The sequence below is a fragment of the Pyrgilauda ruficollis genome, unplaced genomic scaffold (genome assembly GCF_017590135.1).
Source record: "Pyrgilauda ruficollis isolate IOZ18807 unplaced genomic scaffold, ASM1759013v1 scaffold79, whole genome shotgun sequence".
In the NCBI taxonomy this organism is placed as follows: domain Eukaryota; kingdom Metazoa; phylum Chordata; class Aves; order Passeriformes; family Passeridae; genus Pyrgilauda; species Pyrgilauda ruficollis.
The window spans coordinates 1,352,763-1,368,013 of NW_024529821.1; the positions used below are offsets into that span (position 1 = coordinate 1,352,763).

General features: G+C 46.8%; 1 protein-coding gene across 1 annotated transcript in view; it reads right to left on the reverse strand.

Annotated features, from left to right (window-relative positions):
* The window catches only part of GPC1 (glypican 1), a 200,785-nt gene that overhangs the window by 22,692 nt on the left and 162,842 nt on the right, over window positions 1–15,251 (reverse strand). The window contains exon 3 of the mRNA XM_041486923.1: window positions 4,835–5,226. Coding sequence (XP_041342857.1) covers window positions 4,835–5,226 — 392 coding nt within the window. The remainder of the gene's footprint in view (window positions 1–4,834; window positions 5,227–15,251) is intronic.

The following is a 15,251-nucleotide window of genomic DNA, read 5'->3' on the forward strand; positions in this document are numbered from 1 at the left end:
CTCATTTTTGGAAAGCCTCACCAGTGGTTTGCAACGACTGGAAGGAAAAGCAAGGAAAAGCCCAGGCTGCTCCAGCAGCTGCTGTTGGTACCTGGCTGTGATGAGCTGCAGCCCTGCACCCTCCCACGTCCCCTCCTGCTGCAGACACCAGCACCTGTGGGACCTGCTGCTCCCTGCTGCCATGTGGAAACTCTGCAGGACACAAACCCACATGTCTCTGCCATGCAAAACCTGCACAGCCCCAAAGCCAGAGCTGGGATAACAGTGAGGGACAAGGAAATAAATGTGGGGATATGCTGTGGAACAACACTCTCATAACATCTACTTACAAACACGAACACTGTTTTCTCAGGATCAAGAGGAGGCCAATTTAGATAAATAATGAATACTTTGACCAAAGTGAAATCCTTTAAATGAAGTAACATGTTATTTATGGTTTTGTGTACTTGCTGCTGATGGTCTCAGAAAAGATCAGCCACTGAAAGAATGGAGATGTCCCACCAAGCTCATGGGACCAGAGTTCACTGCTCTTGAGATGCTTTAGTGCAGTGGTTTCATGGGTGTGAGAAGAAGATTTTATCTTCAATTAATTCAGTAAGATCAATTTTATGCCTACTTTACCAGAAAAGCAACTGAAAGCTGAAAGAAGTCAAATATGTCCTTTCAAGCTGTGGAAAAAAGTGGGTATGAAAAATGGCTGCAATCTTAAAGGACATGAGGACCATACTGTCTTTGTTATGTTATTGACTTGTTGGAAATGCAAAGCATGTTTAGATAAACATTATTTTCCATATGTCCTACCAGCACATTCACTTAACCATTAAAAACATTTCTGAAAATCTATTTTTAGGACTTTTTAATTGGAATTTGGTTCCCAGACTGACCCACCATGTGTTTAAAAATTACTCATGTGGTAAATAGGAAAGCTGCCATGTACCTTATACTAACAGAAAAGTTTAAAAAAATAAGGCTGAAAAATATTGTGAAACACAGTATTGGCTAAATAAAAATGTACTGATAGCTGACTTCAACTTTCATTGCTAAAATGAAATACAGGATTTAGTGAAAAGGCTTATAGAGAAAATAATTGTATTTTGTTTCAAACTGAAATAAGAATCAGCCTTAAGAACATCTACAGAGAAAAGGAAATGCAAACAGCTATTAAAATCGATTATTTGAGTAAGTGTTTCTTGCTTACGTAGCTGGTGCTGCTTCACATCAATCTCCACTACCTTGGGAAAACTTAAAATTTAGAAACAAGAACCAATGAAGACCCACCAAAGGAAAGATTGTCATAATAACTCATTTTCTGACTGATGAGCAAAATTCATTTCAAATTACTTCCTCTTGCTGCCTTTGGAAATGGAACATTACGTCTGTGCTCTGCCTGACAGGCACAGGCTGCCAGGGCTGCAAGGGGACTTGGAGGACTCTGGGCACTCTTTGGCATGCACAGGGCAACTCTCCTGCCTGCCCATGGATGCAGGAATGCAGCACAGACCTGGGCAGCCTCCCTGCCCTTCCCAGTGCCCTGTCTGCCCCTGCCCCCATGGCACTCTGGGCAGCAGAACGGACCCAAGGGAGCTGAGCAGTGTGAGCAGCACGGGACAATCCCAGCCAGGGTCACAGCCACGACTGTTTGTCACACTGCCTCCCCCTCAGGGTTTTCTGCTTGTGTTTGTCAAGGGTTGCCCTTGCCATTCCTTCTGTCTCAGCTTTGCTCCCCCAGTCCTGCAGTATCCCAGTTCACTTCCACCATATCTTTCCCAGGAGTGTGCACAGCAGCTGCTCACTGCAGTGATGGAGGAGCTCAGGGCAGCAGTGAGGGAGGATCTCAGGGGAGCAGTGAGGGAGCATTTCTGGGCAGCAATGAGGGAGGATCTCAGGGCAGCAGCTGGCAGGCAGCAACTCCACCAGCACAAGGCCCTCTCCTGTTCGCATGAAGCTCAGAGCTGGAGCAAATGCTGGTTTTGGGCAGCTGCCAATCTCACAGCCAACGAACAGGATCCTAAACAGAACTGGGATATGTGTTCTCTCACCCTGGCCCACAGCATCCCTGGGGGAACTCCCTCTTCAAGTGCCCTGCACTAAGGATTTTGTGGCTGCTGCCATTTTGGTGGCTGCTACTTCATGCCAGCGATGAAAAACCCACTCAGCATTGTGCAGCTTAGATGAAAGCTTGCAAATTGTGGTGAAAGCACAGCTAGAGAAACACAGAACCTGCACATGAATACAGAGGTGCTGCCCTGACCCCGCTAGGCATGGCCCATGGAAACCCCTCACTGTGTGTCACGGCAGGGTACCAGCCTGCACATCCATCCTCACCTGCCAGAGAGCCACACCAAGCCCAGCCCAGGTCCCAGCCCAGATGGCAGCACTGCCACTGCTGTCTGTGTCAGGCCAGGTCAGTGGCAGCAATCACCAATCAGAAGTTTTAGAACTTGGTGTCAGAGCCTGCAGTCTGTCAGGGTGACTTTGCTTTGAAAGCTTGGATGGCAGTAAAAATGAAAAATGGTTCTGCCATTTTCTCCTCATCTGCCCTCAAACTATTTATGCCCAGCAGGTCTCAGAGGGGCTGCTCCCACACGTGGCTCCTGTTCCTATCCCTGGGCTGCCTGAAGCTGTGGCTTCCTCTGAGATGGGGGCAGCTGAAGGCTGGGGAAGGAACACCCTTTCGGCACAGTGGAGAGGCAGCAGGGATTAAAGAAATCTCATTAAATCCACGCCTGTAGCTCACTCAGGGAGGCTCCCCCTCACTTAAAGAGAGCCAGTAGCTCTGGCAAACTGCATCAGCCCTTCTCTGGAGTGTCCAGTAATGCTGCCTCTGCACAAGGACCTGAGCAGCAACAGGATACAGGGGATACACTGAACTGGAAGTGTCTGAGAAGTTGAAACCAGGAGGGGTTTAGTAGAAATCTGCAGTTTTTCTGGGATTTGCAAGTAAATAAAGTCTATTTTTTCCTGAAGTCCAAAGCTAGCTAATTTATTTCTAAGTGTTCATTTCAACAGGCTTTCTCAGTCTTCCTGGCCAAAACACTTGCCAGTGCTCCATGCGAAGTTCCAACTCATAAAGATAGTTTTAAAGACTGCTGCTACCAGCTGACAGGGAAGTTTAATTCTAGTTTCTGACCTTCTTCTGATGTTATAAGTATAGAGCAACATGAGAAATGACTAGGCACCAGTTGTGGGTTGAGTCAAACACTTCACATCTATTAGACACAAGTGTAAATCCACAATTAAAATGGTGGTAAAGAAGACCAGTGGAAATGGTGGAAAATGAGCCAGTTGTGGTCCTCATAACAACATCAGCTCTCAGGAAGGCTGTGCTGAGGTTTTCTGACTCAGCTCATGCCACAACAACATACTGGATTAACTACAATGCCAGGGAGGGTTCCAGTGAGAGAGGAATGGTTGGGACCCTCCTAGAAAACTCATCATCCTGAAGGAATGGACTGGGGGAAGCTGAGGGAAAATGAGGATCTGTGACTTGTCATGTTCCCCACATCCTGTTTGATAAGTGATGCCCAAGAGAAGGAAAATTCAGAAAGGGGCAACCAGAATTAAAATCCAGTGGGTCAGAAGCCTACATGAAGGTGGGGGAAAAATCTGCTGCATATTGGTATCTCAGGTCCTTCCCTTTGGCTGATACCATGCCTGCAGTTGCCCTGGCAGCCTGTTTTACCCACCAACCTCAGCTACAGGCAGGATCATGCCCATTGAGCTGGAAATCTCCGTCATGCAGAGGATTTATGACAAGTATTTTGCTTTTGTCCCCCTGAAATTACATCACTCTCCTCTTTTATCTGTCTTAAGTGTCAGGAGAGTGTGATGTTAATGAGATGTACAAAGGCTTTTGGGTAGCTGAACAGTTTTATAGTCCCACATTGATAAATTAAAGCATTTGTCACTGTTACCACATTAATGTTTCTTCCTAAGATCAAAGTCTGGATTTGCTGCATTAAGTGGGACCGGCCTCTGCTCCACGTCACCACACGTTACCTTCCGAGGAGATGAATTGTGGTTCTGCATTTCTACATTCACAGTTTAATCACACCCTGATTCTCACACCTGCTGATTCCCATCTCCACATGAGGCACACAAGCCTTTTTTTTGTTACGGATTTTCTCCTTGCTACCTGTGTGGAAAGCCTGACTATCTTGTTTCAGGACAATCACTTTTTTCTGGCTCTGAAAGGCTGCTTCTTCAGTAAAGAACACAGACAATTTCCTTACTTCTGGAACCCTGGATTCAGTCATATTAATTTACATTTATATAGCACCTTTCATCCCTGAAGATCTCAATGCACTTTACAAACTCCCCCTCTCTGTACACAGAAGCTGTACAAATAGACAGGCTACATAAACAGACACAGGATCCCAGTGCCAGCTTCTGAAATACATCCCTCTGCCTGTATTCCCAGCACACTCGTGGCCATCCAGCTCTGCACACATCCCCATCAAGGAGGAAAACACGGCAGTGTGATTTAGAGGCACGTCAGGAAGCATGAGGGATCTGGGCAAACAGTAGAATGGCTTCACGGCCTGGCTGAGTGACACCTCTGCTGCATGGGTTAAAATCAGACAAAAGCTGATTAGGGATGAGTTACATTTCACTGTTTTAGTTGTTGGCAGTTGTTGTTGGCAGTGCCTGTAGAAATCCAGGTTTGCTGCTCCCTCCCACTGATGGGTAACCCTCGAGTAGTTTATTTTTTAAAACTGGAAAGCATCTGCTTGCTTTGCAATGAAAACAAGGGGAAAACCCCCCCCTCCCAACAGCAGTGGCTGAGTGAGAGCAGCCAACGTGAGGATGGAGGAGACGGGAGTACCCAGCATACCTGAGACACCTTTTTGACCACGTCGCTCCCCACCAGGAAGCCCTGTGCGTAGGAGCGCGCCGCGATGAAGGCTCGGGTTGCCTTCACCTTCAGGTCCCTGGGCACCTCCCCGAAGGGCTTGTGCTGCTCGGCGTGTTTGACCATGCAGTCCAGGTACTCGTCCGTGATGTGGTACTGGGGGTTCAGCAGCTTGAAGAGCCTCTCCAGCAGCCGTGTCCAGAACTCATTGAGGGCCTCTTCCAGGTTGATGTTGGAGCTGCGGTAGTAGCGGCGCAGCTCGCTGTACAAGTCCTTGAACACCTTCACGTTTTGAGTGTACAATTCTCCGTACAGGCTTGGAAAGGCATCATAAAGGGCCTTCTCTGACTTGTTCAACAAATCCTGGAAATAACCTGAAAGATGAGAAAAAGAGAGGTGATGTATCAGCCAGACAAGCTGGAATCCAACAGGCTGTGTTATTGGGCAGCACAGCTGAACACCCTGAGAAAAGAGAAGGGTCCTAACAGAGCATTTCCTCCAGCCAGCATTACCCACACTCTCAGGTCTCAGCCTTAGCTGTGAAGATAGAAGGAGGAAACTCCCCCCACACTCTCAGGTCTGACCCTTAGCCATGAAGATAGAAGAAGGAACCTCCCCTGCCCTTTCATGCTGGAGAACCCTGGTCTGGGCCTCTAGCTCTTCTGGCAGCCTCACCTGGAAGCAAAGCTGGGTCTCTTTTCTGAATCTGCAAGGTGTCACAGTGTCACTCATATGTTTTCTTCACAGCTGGCATTGCTTACACAAACCCTAAACTGCCACATGTTATTTCCAAAGCACTGGTGAGATGAAGCAGGGCTGCCAGCACGGTGCCAACCCTGTCCAGGGACATCCCTGGTGGTGGCAGCCAGGCTGGCTCTGGGCACAGTCAGAGTCCAGGTGCAGTGTCAGGAACAGGCACGTCTTCCTGGGCACTCCAAGGCAGGGCTGTACCCAAGTGCTTTTTAACTGAGGCCAACGTTATCTGGGCTTCTCATCCCATTTGCTTACTTGGGTGCGCATCCTGCTTTTGTTCCAGCATAAATAACAGAGTGCTTTTACATCCCTGGTTCAGTGGTCTCAGATGTGACAGAAATGTTACTCTTGCTACACACAGCAGGGTGAGAATGACAGATTTGACTCCTCCCTTGCCAACATCTTTAGGTACTTCCATCATCTCAATTGCCAGCTACCTTCAGGCTGAGACTGCACAGAAGGGAACTCGTAGCAGGATTGGCCTGATCCAATTAATAGATGTACATAAGCAACTGCAATCATCATTGAAGTCAGTCAGAGGAAAAATAATTTAAATAATAATTTTAATTTCAATTACACTTGTACTTTTAGGGTCTTTTTGAAGCAAACCTGATTAAACTATTCTTTAAATCTAAATTTCTTTTTTTTTAGTGATGTGTTTATAAGCCCTAGTTGTAAAGAAACTGTTATTCAATTAAAATCAAACAGCATGTATTTAGGTATATAAATTAACTTCATGGTGCTAGACATCTAAGAAAAGAAAGAGAAGCTCCTGAAAAAAATGCATACTGCATGTACAAAGCTTTATTAAACAAAGTATTTTTTGAGGGAATGGCACTGACTACAATTAAAGACCTCTAAAACTGTAGAACTGAAGCTGAGATCCATAAATCTTGCTTATATTCACTGACTGAGAAGGGCCATATAAGCTTTCCTATATTAATAACCTCTCACTAGTTTCTCAGATTTGAATGAAGCTAAAACTTAACGGGTGAATCGACCAAGTGAAAAGAACCCTCTGCATCTTAGCCACAGGTTGCTAACACTGAAAATTCCTGTGCTATTTTAACAAAGCAACACTGAGCATTAACAGCCTGGCCTTCTCCAGCCCCTATCATGTGCTGCTTAATAGATTAAAATTTGATCTAAGAGATTTTTGTTTTTAAAAGATTGTGAGGAAACTAGGTCTTAGCAGAAGTCTGGTTTAATTACTAATGCAGAAGTAAAAAGTAAAAATCTGTTATCTGGAACGTTGAACAAAAACTAGTTTTCAATTGGGAAGAAATTTATTCTTATTCAACATGACTGGGTGGGCAGTTTGTATCTCCAACTATTTTTACTGGGTTCCCTCCATCTCTCAAATGACTGATCACGCACCTTCCCCACTAAAACTGGATTTCCCCTGTACACACCAGGTGCCAAGGCAGCACAGTCACCTATGACCTTGCAATGAGGGCTTCTCAATGGGGAAAAAAGACAAAAGCTGATCCCATCAGATTAATAAAAAAGATGCTGCACTCACCTGTAACAGAAACAAAACACAAAGTTTCTCTGATGCTGATGAGGTATCTAAAAGCTCTTCCCTACCTTAATGTATCACTGCAAACACTGCTGGTTGCCCATTCACAAGTTAATTAAATTGAGCTCAAACTCCCTTCCTTGTACAATCAGTGCTCTTTTCTGTGTGACAAGAGACACGAACTGAACAATTTGCTCAGCAATCGAGGTAGACGTGCAGCTTTGCACTCATCATCAGGAGGAAGAAAACACCGACAAACACAGCCCAATTTGTCAATTCAAGGCAAAATTACTTTCGTTGTTTTGCTACGAGAGAAACAAGATATATATCTCCCTGTCAAAAAATTGGAGATTGCTCTCAAAAAAGTCAGAGCTAATTAAGGGCTGATGAACTGTTACTTCTCACCCAAGTGAGGGAACACTGATTAAAGCCAATTCATCTGTGGCTGGTTCTCACAAAGTTCTTCTAGATTTCACACACTGAGGGAAAAAAATCTACACTAGCCAGGGAAAATTAATTAGCAATTGAGTCTACACATGTTTGTGATGAATGGCTGACCTGGCAGGGAATTTAAATGCCCATTTTGCAGCATCAGAAGGTACCACGAAGTGAGGTTTGTCAAGAGGGATGCCAATGTCCCTGTTCCTCAGTAGTGTGTCATCTGAGATCTCCCAGTAACACTGCATCTTCTGCTGAACATGCCCTGCCTGCCAATGTCCAACCTTTTAATGAGTTTAGACAGGTGTCACAGATTAAGGATGTGCAGGGCCTCGGGATAAGACAACTTGCTGAGGCACAGTTCAGGCTCCTGCCATTCTACCTTGATTTCAGGTAGAAGGACTCATTTATCTGAGGGGGAGCAGCCCATTATCTGTAGCCATGGAGGGTGAGGGACCCTCAGGTCATGGGGTTCTCCAAGTCTCCACTGCTGCTACCAGGAGTTACCAATAACAGGGCCAGCAGGTCCCTTTGGATATATCAGCTCCCACTTGGTGACCACTGCTGGGTCTGCCCTGGCTCCCAGAGCACCACTGGAGTGCTCAGCTGAGGCAGGGCATGAGCATGTGGAGCAGCTTCACCCAGGTCACAGCTGGACACAGCCCTGAGCCCCTGAGCTCTGCTGCCACCTCGCTCTCTGGGCCAGCAGCAGGCTCAAGCCATGAACTGCACTCAGGCACTGCAGCACAGGGCTTTGTCACCTTGTGAATGGCAGGGATGGAGGGAAAGGGCTCAGCTGCACTCAGGGACTGCAGCACAGGGCTTTGTGAATGGCAGGGATGCAGGGAAAGGGCTCACAAGGAGCCCGTGCTGAAGCTATAAAGCCCTTCTGGCTCCAGGAGGCACCACTGCCCTCCCGTCCCTGGGGGCAGCAGCACAGCTGAGGTGGTTCTGCAGAGGGTCCTTCCTTCTGAAAGGATGCATTTGCTTCCACTCTGAGTCACAAGAAAGCAGCTACAGATTCTATGGACCTGTGCTGAAAAACTCAGGGCTGTTCTTGGCTTCTTGGAGCCCCAGGAATTTGACAGTACCAGCCAGAGACACCTCCTTGCAAGTCACCTGCTAAATCCATGACTGGCTTTCCCCTCTTTCAAAAAGTTTCCTTCAGAAGCCACTGACAGGTGAGTCCTTCCTCAGCACTTCCAGCTGAGGGACACAACACTGCCAAGCCCAGCAGGTGGCTTTCAACACCAGTACTTCAGACAAACTCAATTTTCCCTGGGCCTATGCAAGGCACGGCTCCTCAACCAAGGCTGCTCCTACATGAAACATCACCTTTCACACCCTTTTGCTGCAAAGTATTCAAAAGAAAAATAAAATGAAATGGAAGCCTGTTTTATTACTATTATTATTGCTTCTCACTTCCAGGCTCAGAAACAAGACAACTGGCTTTGCTCAAAGGAAATTTGCCTCTTGGCAGAGGCCAGGTCTGAAAAACTCTGCCTCAAATGCAAAGACGCCATAAAGTTATGAATAAAGAAATGAAAGGTTTCTACAACCAAAACAATTCTGCCACCTTGGCTTTCTCTTGCTGTTGTAGTGACAAAAACTTACTTCTCAGAGAATTAAGTTTTCAACCAGAATCTATAACCTTTGCATTCAAGAGAGATTGCAAAACCCCACCCATTTCCCTGCTTCGCAGCTTCCCAGTGTTCGCAGCTCATATTTTCACAGTTTCCACATTTTCACAACTCTGGATTCAAACTGGGAAGCTGTGAACAGCACGGCAGGGACCGGCAGTTTCTCTCTGAAGAAAGTTTTGAGTTTCTCCTTCCTCAGCGCCCCCAGCACAGAATACTTTATCCAAGCTCTCTGCTACCATTTGATCACTCAACATCTGGAACACACTGGGGTTTTCTCTACTAATCCAATGATGGCAAGGGAATGGATCACTGCAGGAGGGAAAGAGATCACTGAAGGAAGAACACTCAAATGCTCTTTAGGCAGGCGGCAGAGCTGGCTTCCTTCAAGCCCCCTCAAATTTGAGAGGCATGCTAGAGGAAATATGAGAAATGGAGAAAGGTGACTGAATTACTTTCAATCTCAATATTATTAAAATTTTAAGCAGAAAGCTGCAGCACAAAATGTCTTACACACAACAAGGGAAGAGTTGAGACTGGAGGAACACCAATGGTGCTCTTGTTAAAATGCTGTGGAAGTTTTGCAGCAATGGGTGAAATGAAAACCCTCCTGCTGCTCAGACAGCTTTGCCTGGTGAGCTGTTTGTGGTCTGAGGGCCTCGCCATGAACCGCCAGGACAGACAGAGGTGGGGCAACACCATGAGGAGCAGGAAGTACCAGATCCTCAGTTTGGAGGATCAATTTCTCAGTATTGAGCGAGCACATGAGCCTATGGTGGAATTCATGCAGGGCCAGAGGCACGGAGCTCTGGAGGAAGGCTCTATGAACAAACTGCGGTGTGTCAGGACTGGACTGAGAACAGGAGAGGAAATGTAGCTGCTTCCGTGCTGTCCTGAAGCCCAGCCAAAGCAGGGAAAGAAAGAGGATGGAGGTGTCTGCTACAGCAGAGCCCCTGCTAGGTGCCAGCCCTGCTGGTCTGAGGAAGAGTCTTTTCCTGGGCTGAGCTCCCATTTAATACCCTGCACTTCCCAACACCAATTTGCTCCTCCAGTTGGTTCTAATGCTGTTCTTGCAGTTAACCTACTATTAGGAAGGAATAATTCAGCAACAGGTTTAAGCCATTAAAATCCAAATGTAATGCATTCATGCCTATTTTATTCACTTCAGCAAGTACAATGACACTTTATTTATAAAATTATTATTACTAATTTAAGCACTACCCATGGCTGTGCTGAAGAGCTGATATCAATCCAAGAGGAGTGATTTACTCTGGTTCACACCCTGGCTGTGTCCTTCCACAGGAAATGACCACAGTGAGACTGAGTGACTTAGCTCCATGTGCAGATAGCCCTGGATGCAGCAATCCTGGTGCCATTTTCCTCTATCCTCACAGCTTCACACTCCTGTAAAACTGCTGCTCTATCATTTCCCCGTCCTCAGCCACCTTGGAGAACACAGTCCCTCTCTGCTGTCTTCTGGATCACTCCCATGTACATCCCTCCCAACACCCCTGCTTGGCCAGAGGCATCAGGATAAACCAATGCTCAGATTGCAAAGAAAAAAAGCCCAAAAAATGGAGATAAAATCAGTTTTTCCCTAGAGCCAAAGGACGAGTGGTGTGAATGAATGTGCTCGGATGCAAGAATTATGATGCCTTTAGGTAATAACAACTTCAAAACTTTTAGGATTTGCTCCAAAAAGCCACTTGACTGATATTTCCTCTGTACACTGTGTCCTGGGAGTGTGTGCTGAGAACTGGGTGGGAACACAGAACTGAAGAGATGTTGTGGGTCAATGAGACAAAAAGGGCCAGCTCTGCCATGAAAGATCAATTTTGTACTCTCCTAAACCTGCTCAGTGCCCAGCACAAAAGCACTTCAAGATTTTGACCTCAATCCTGCTGGAAGGTTGGTCCAGGGCACCTCCTCTGATAGGAGATTTCTTTTCTCAATTTCTGGTCGAAGTTCATTCTTTATCCACTTGGTCTTTGCCAATATGATGCTGTAGTTTCAGTTGTTGGGGTTTTTTTCCTGGAGTTCACTCTTTGAGACATTTACTCACCAAGTCTCACACTTTCTCAGCATCCATGCTGCCTTTCTCCACAAAGGAAGGTACTTTCCCCTCTTTACACCTGACAGGCTCTCCAGTCCTCTGGATCACTCCACTAGCTCTTTTCTTCTCCTCTTCTGCTTGGCATTAACTCTTCTTAGGTGTGGGTGGTCAGAAGCACAAAGAACAACTCCTTTCCTTCACTGGCAATAACACTGTGAATACTGCTAGGACTGCACTTCCCTTTTTTAGAAATGCATCACATTAGCATTTCACAGACTTTCTGCCACCAACTGGTACATCCCTAATTCTCCCCCTTGCTATTTCCAACCAATTAATCCCTAGCTGTACTCCTAACTCTGAAATATTGAATTTCATCCTATTTCTATTATTTTGGTTGTCATGGTTATCTACTATCCTCTTCAATAGTGACAACTTCTCCCAGCACTGTGCCACCAATTAATCTCATGACTGCATTTCCTATCATTTGTGCCAGTTTTAATGGGGCTGTTAACTAGGATGGGGTCTAGGCCTGTCTTGAGAACCACAACTGGGACCTCCCTCCAGGCCAGGAGCTCATCTTTCAACACAGTCTACTGCTGCCTCCCCCTTAGCTAGTTCACCTGATAATTCCTTTACTAATTTCTATCTTCTTCAGCTTAATTAACTACTCAAGGCACAGATGCAAATGTCTTTGAAGTCTCCTGAGATGGATTAGTTGATAGAACAGACACACCATGAGCAACAGTGAAAGCAGGCTTTGGATATAGGATTTGACAGAATCTCTATGATCTCAAGCTGCCTTTGGGTAGGAGCAAAAGCTGGCCTTCCTTAAACTGGTTTAGACTGGGACATACAGCAGACAACTTGCTTCTTGTGGCAGGGAAAAAGAGAGCTTTTTGAGACAACAAAAACCTTTTCCTGCAAGAGAGATGCTGTTGCATGAAAATGCTGTTTGGAGCAGGGCTCTGCTGGTGAGGAGAGGAGCTTCTGCCCCAGTCACTCCAAAGAAACTGCACTTTTCCTGCCAGGACTTGGATAACATTTTCATTTCATTGTGTTGAATGGCAGAGAGATGTAATTATTTGCAGCTATTTCTTCTTCTGCATATTGCCTCTCCTCTGTTTCTACAGTTTTCCAAGACAGGTTGCCTTAATCTAAATGAAGCAGGACTGGATTCAGCTATCAAAATAAGGGAGTGGAGGATGTTCCCAGGCAGGGAAGCTCCCCAGAGGAAAGAGCTGGCCCTTACTCCAGGAACAGTGGGAAGCTGGATATCCTGCTTGTCCTCCTGATAAGCACTAGGGCCCAACAGGGTGTCACCCAAGGTGACAGCAACAAGCCTGGGTGTCACAAGCACAGCCACAGAGACCCTCTCCAGCCCCAGCAGCAGCTCTCTCCAAAACATGGCTGGTGAAGAAACCACTTCACTTCAAGCTTTGACGATCCCAATGTGTTCAGTATTTCCATCCTGATGACCCTTGGAAACAGCTCTGTGCAAACCTTAAGACACCCCTGAAGTCAAGTTCAACAAATCTTCAGAGACAAGAGACACTTGGGGCTGGGGGTAAAGAACACAAAATGATCTGTAGGAGGGGCAGGACACAGAAGCAAAGCCTGTGCAAAGACTGCAGCACTAACAGGAGACAGTGATGCCTTGTGAAGGCTGATCTAGAACAGAGGCTAGACAGAGATAAAGGGATTTATTCAAAGGCCTCCATGGATCCACCTTGGGCAGCACAAGAGCCCAGCCAGGGCTGCACCCAAGAGGAACCAAAATGGTCACAAAATGCATGAGCACTCACGGGGTCTCTCACTTTTGTAAGTTCTGCTCCATTTGCACATTGGAGTTCATTGTCCAATTCCAGCTTTAGCCCATGCAGTCCCATCCTGCTTGCTTTTCTCTCTTCAGTCCACATTGTTTGTGCTTTTGGGCCTGAGATTTGGATCATTTGTCCTTGGTTCCCAGCTAGAGCAGGAATTGTTTTGTCTCCCTGCTCTGTGCAGAGAGCTCACCATCCCCTAATATGAAGCCCAGACCCACAAACTAAAGCAGCACAGAATCTGAAAAATATAAAAGCTAAAACCGGAGGCATCATTTCCCTCCCTTGGAGTACCTGAACCTGCTCCAGCATTCCCTCCTGCCTGGCAGTGTAAGGGTGAGGAGGAAGCTGGAGCAAGCAACCTGAACCTGCCTGGAGAGGAATTCCAGGCACCACAAAGCCCCTGGGATATAAAATGCCACAATACATTCTTGCTTGGTAGGCCCTTGATAGTTTAGGCTTGGAATTTCCATGTTGGGAACTTGGGAACAGTGTGGGGTGAGGGCAGCTCTGAGCTGCACATGGGGAGGTGCACTGGTGCTCCAGAGGGTGGGGTGATGGAGCAGGAGGTGGCATTGAGGTGTGCCCGTTTTGTGTGCTGTGAGCAGGTCAGCAGGGCTGCACTGGTGCTCCTGGGCACAAGTGCAGTGTTTGAGAGTGTGTGAGAACAAAAGACATGCTGTACCTAGGCTAGACTGTTCACAGGGGGTTTTCAACCATCTAATTCCAACCAAGAGGTGCTCCCTGCACCTCTCCAGCCTGCCAGGCAGAGAATGAAGAGCTGTGCTGCTGTGAGGAAATCTCCTGCAGACTGAAAGCTCTTGTATAGGGGATTTGCTCTGTTTGCATCCAGGGTGGGATAAACAAATACAAGAGATGTGAATCTGAAGATTATTTTACCCATGTGTTTTCATGGGATCTGAGCTGGCAAGGGATTTTAATCATGGCACCTTCTAAATATACCTGTGCTACAACTAGAGACTTGAAGCAAATGATGAACTGCAAATATTGCCCCAGCAGGCTCTTATCAAACATTTCAGAGAAACCTCTCTGTTAGATAAGGACTGGGTAGATGTGTGGGTGGGATTTATAACCTGGGAGTCAAGTCTGACCTGGCAGCTCAGTCCTCACTTGAGGAAGGGCAGGCACCTCCCTCTTTAACATGAGCTGCGCTCTTCTTTACAGCCACTCCTCTCCCTCTGGACTGTAGTAGGGGTTGGGATAACTGAGCCAGAGCAAGCTGAACTTTTGGATAAATGAAATTTTGTGAGATAAACTTAGCTCTCATTTCTTTCCTCCAAGAACGCCTGCATTTAAAGGCAAACCAATAAGTACCACAGCTATGACTGACAGGAACATAAAGGCAATAAAATTAATTGCTAATACTGCCTGTTCCTTTCCAGGTTTATTCAGTAAGACTTGAAGGGCTCCATTTCTCCAAGGGTAAAATAAACTCAGATATTTAACAATACTGAGGGTTGCTGGCAGTTTTAAAATGTGTGATATACACCCTGGATACAGCACACGCCTCTAGAGCAAAGGTATTTTTTACTTCCTTACTCCAGCTGAGCACTGGAGCTGGTGAGGAGCTGCAGAGACATAGCAGGAATGAGACAAGCAGTGGATCTGCTTGGGATGTGCCCATGAAGGTTGTCACCTTCCCAGGAACACCATCCCAGCCAGCTCCACTGAGGCTGAGTTTGACTTTCTGCCCTGTCTTAGGTTGGAAATGGGGGTGTGTATTCTATCCCCATCTGTCAGAGGTGGGGCAGTTATCCTCTGTTCATGGGGCAGTTTTCTTGATCTCTCCCACAGCCAATCCTCCCTCCAGCAGATCTCTGCTGTCCATGGCCAGGGAGTGTCCCTGCAGGGCTGATCAAATTCCAGCATCCCATGGGGAGATGCTCCGCCCAGGGCAGGAGCCAGGCATTCCTACCTGGATACAATCTGAGCCTGGAACAGCACAGCAGCCTTTGCCCACTGCATTCCCAGAGGAGCAGCTTTCTTCTGCCCTGCATTCCCAGGGGAAGAGCAGGCCCATCTCCAGCAGCCCTGGAGCTCCAGAGGAAAACTGCAGCCTTGTGCAGGATCCCTGCTCCAGCAGAAGCCCAGCTGGCACTGCAGGAGGGCTGAGCCCCCATGGGATGGGACTGTGCCACCCCCCTGACACACAGGG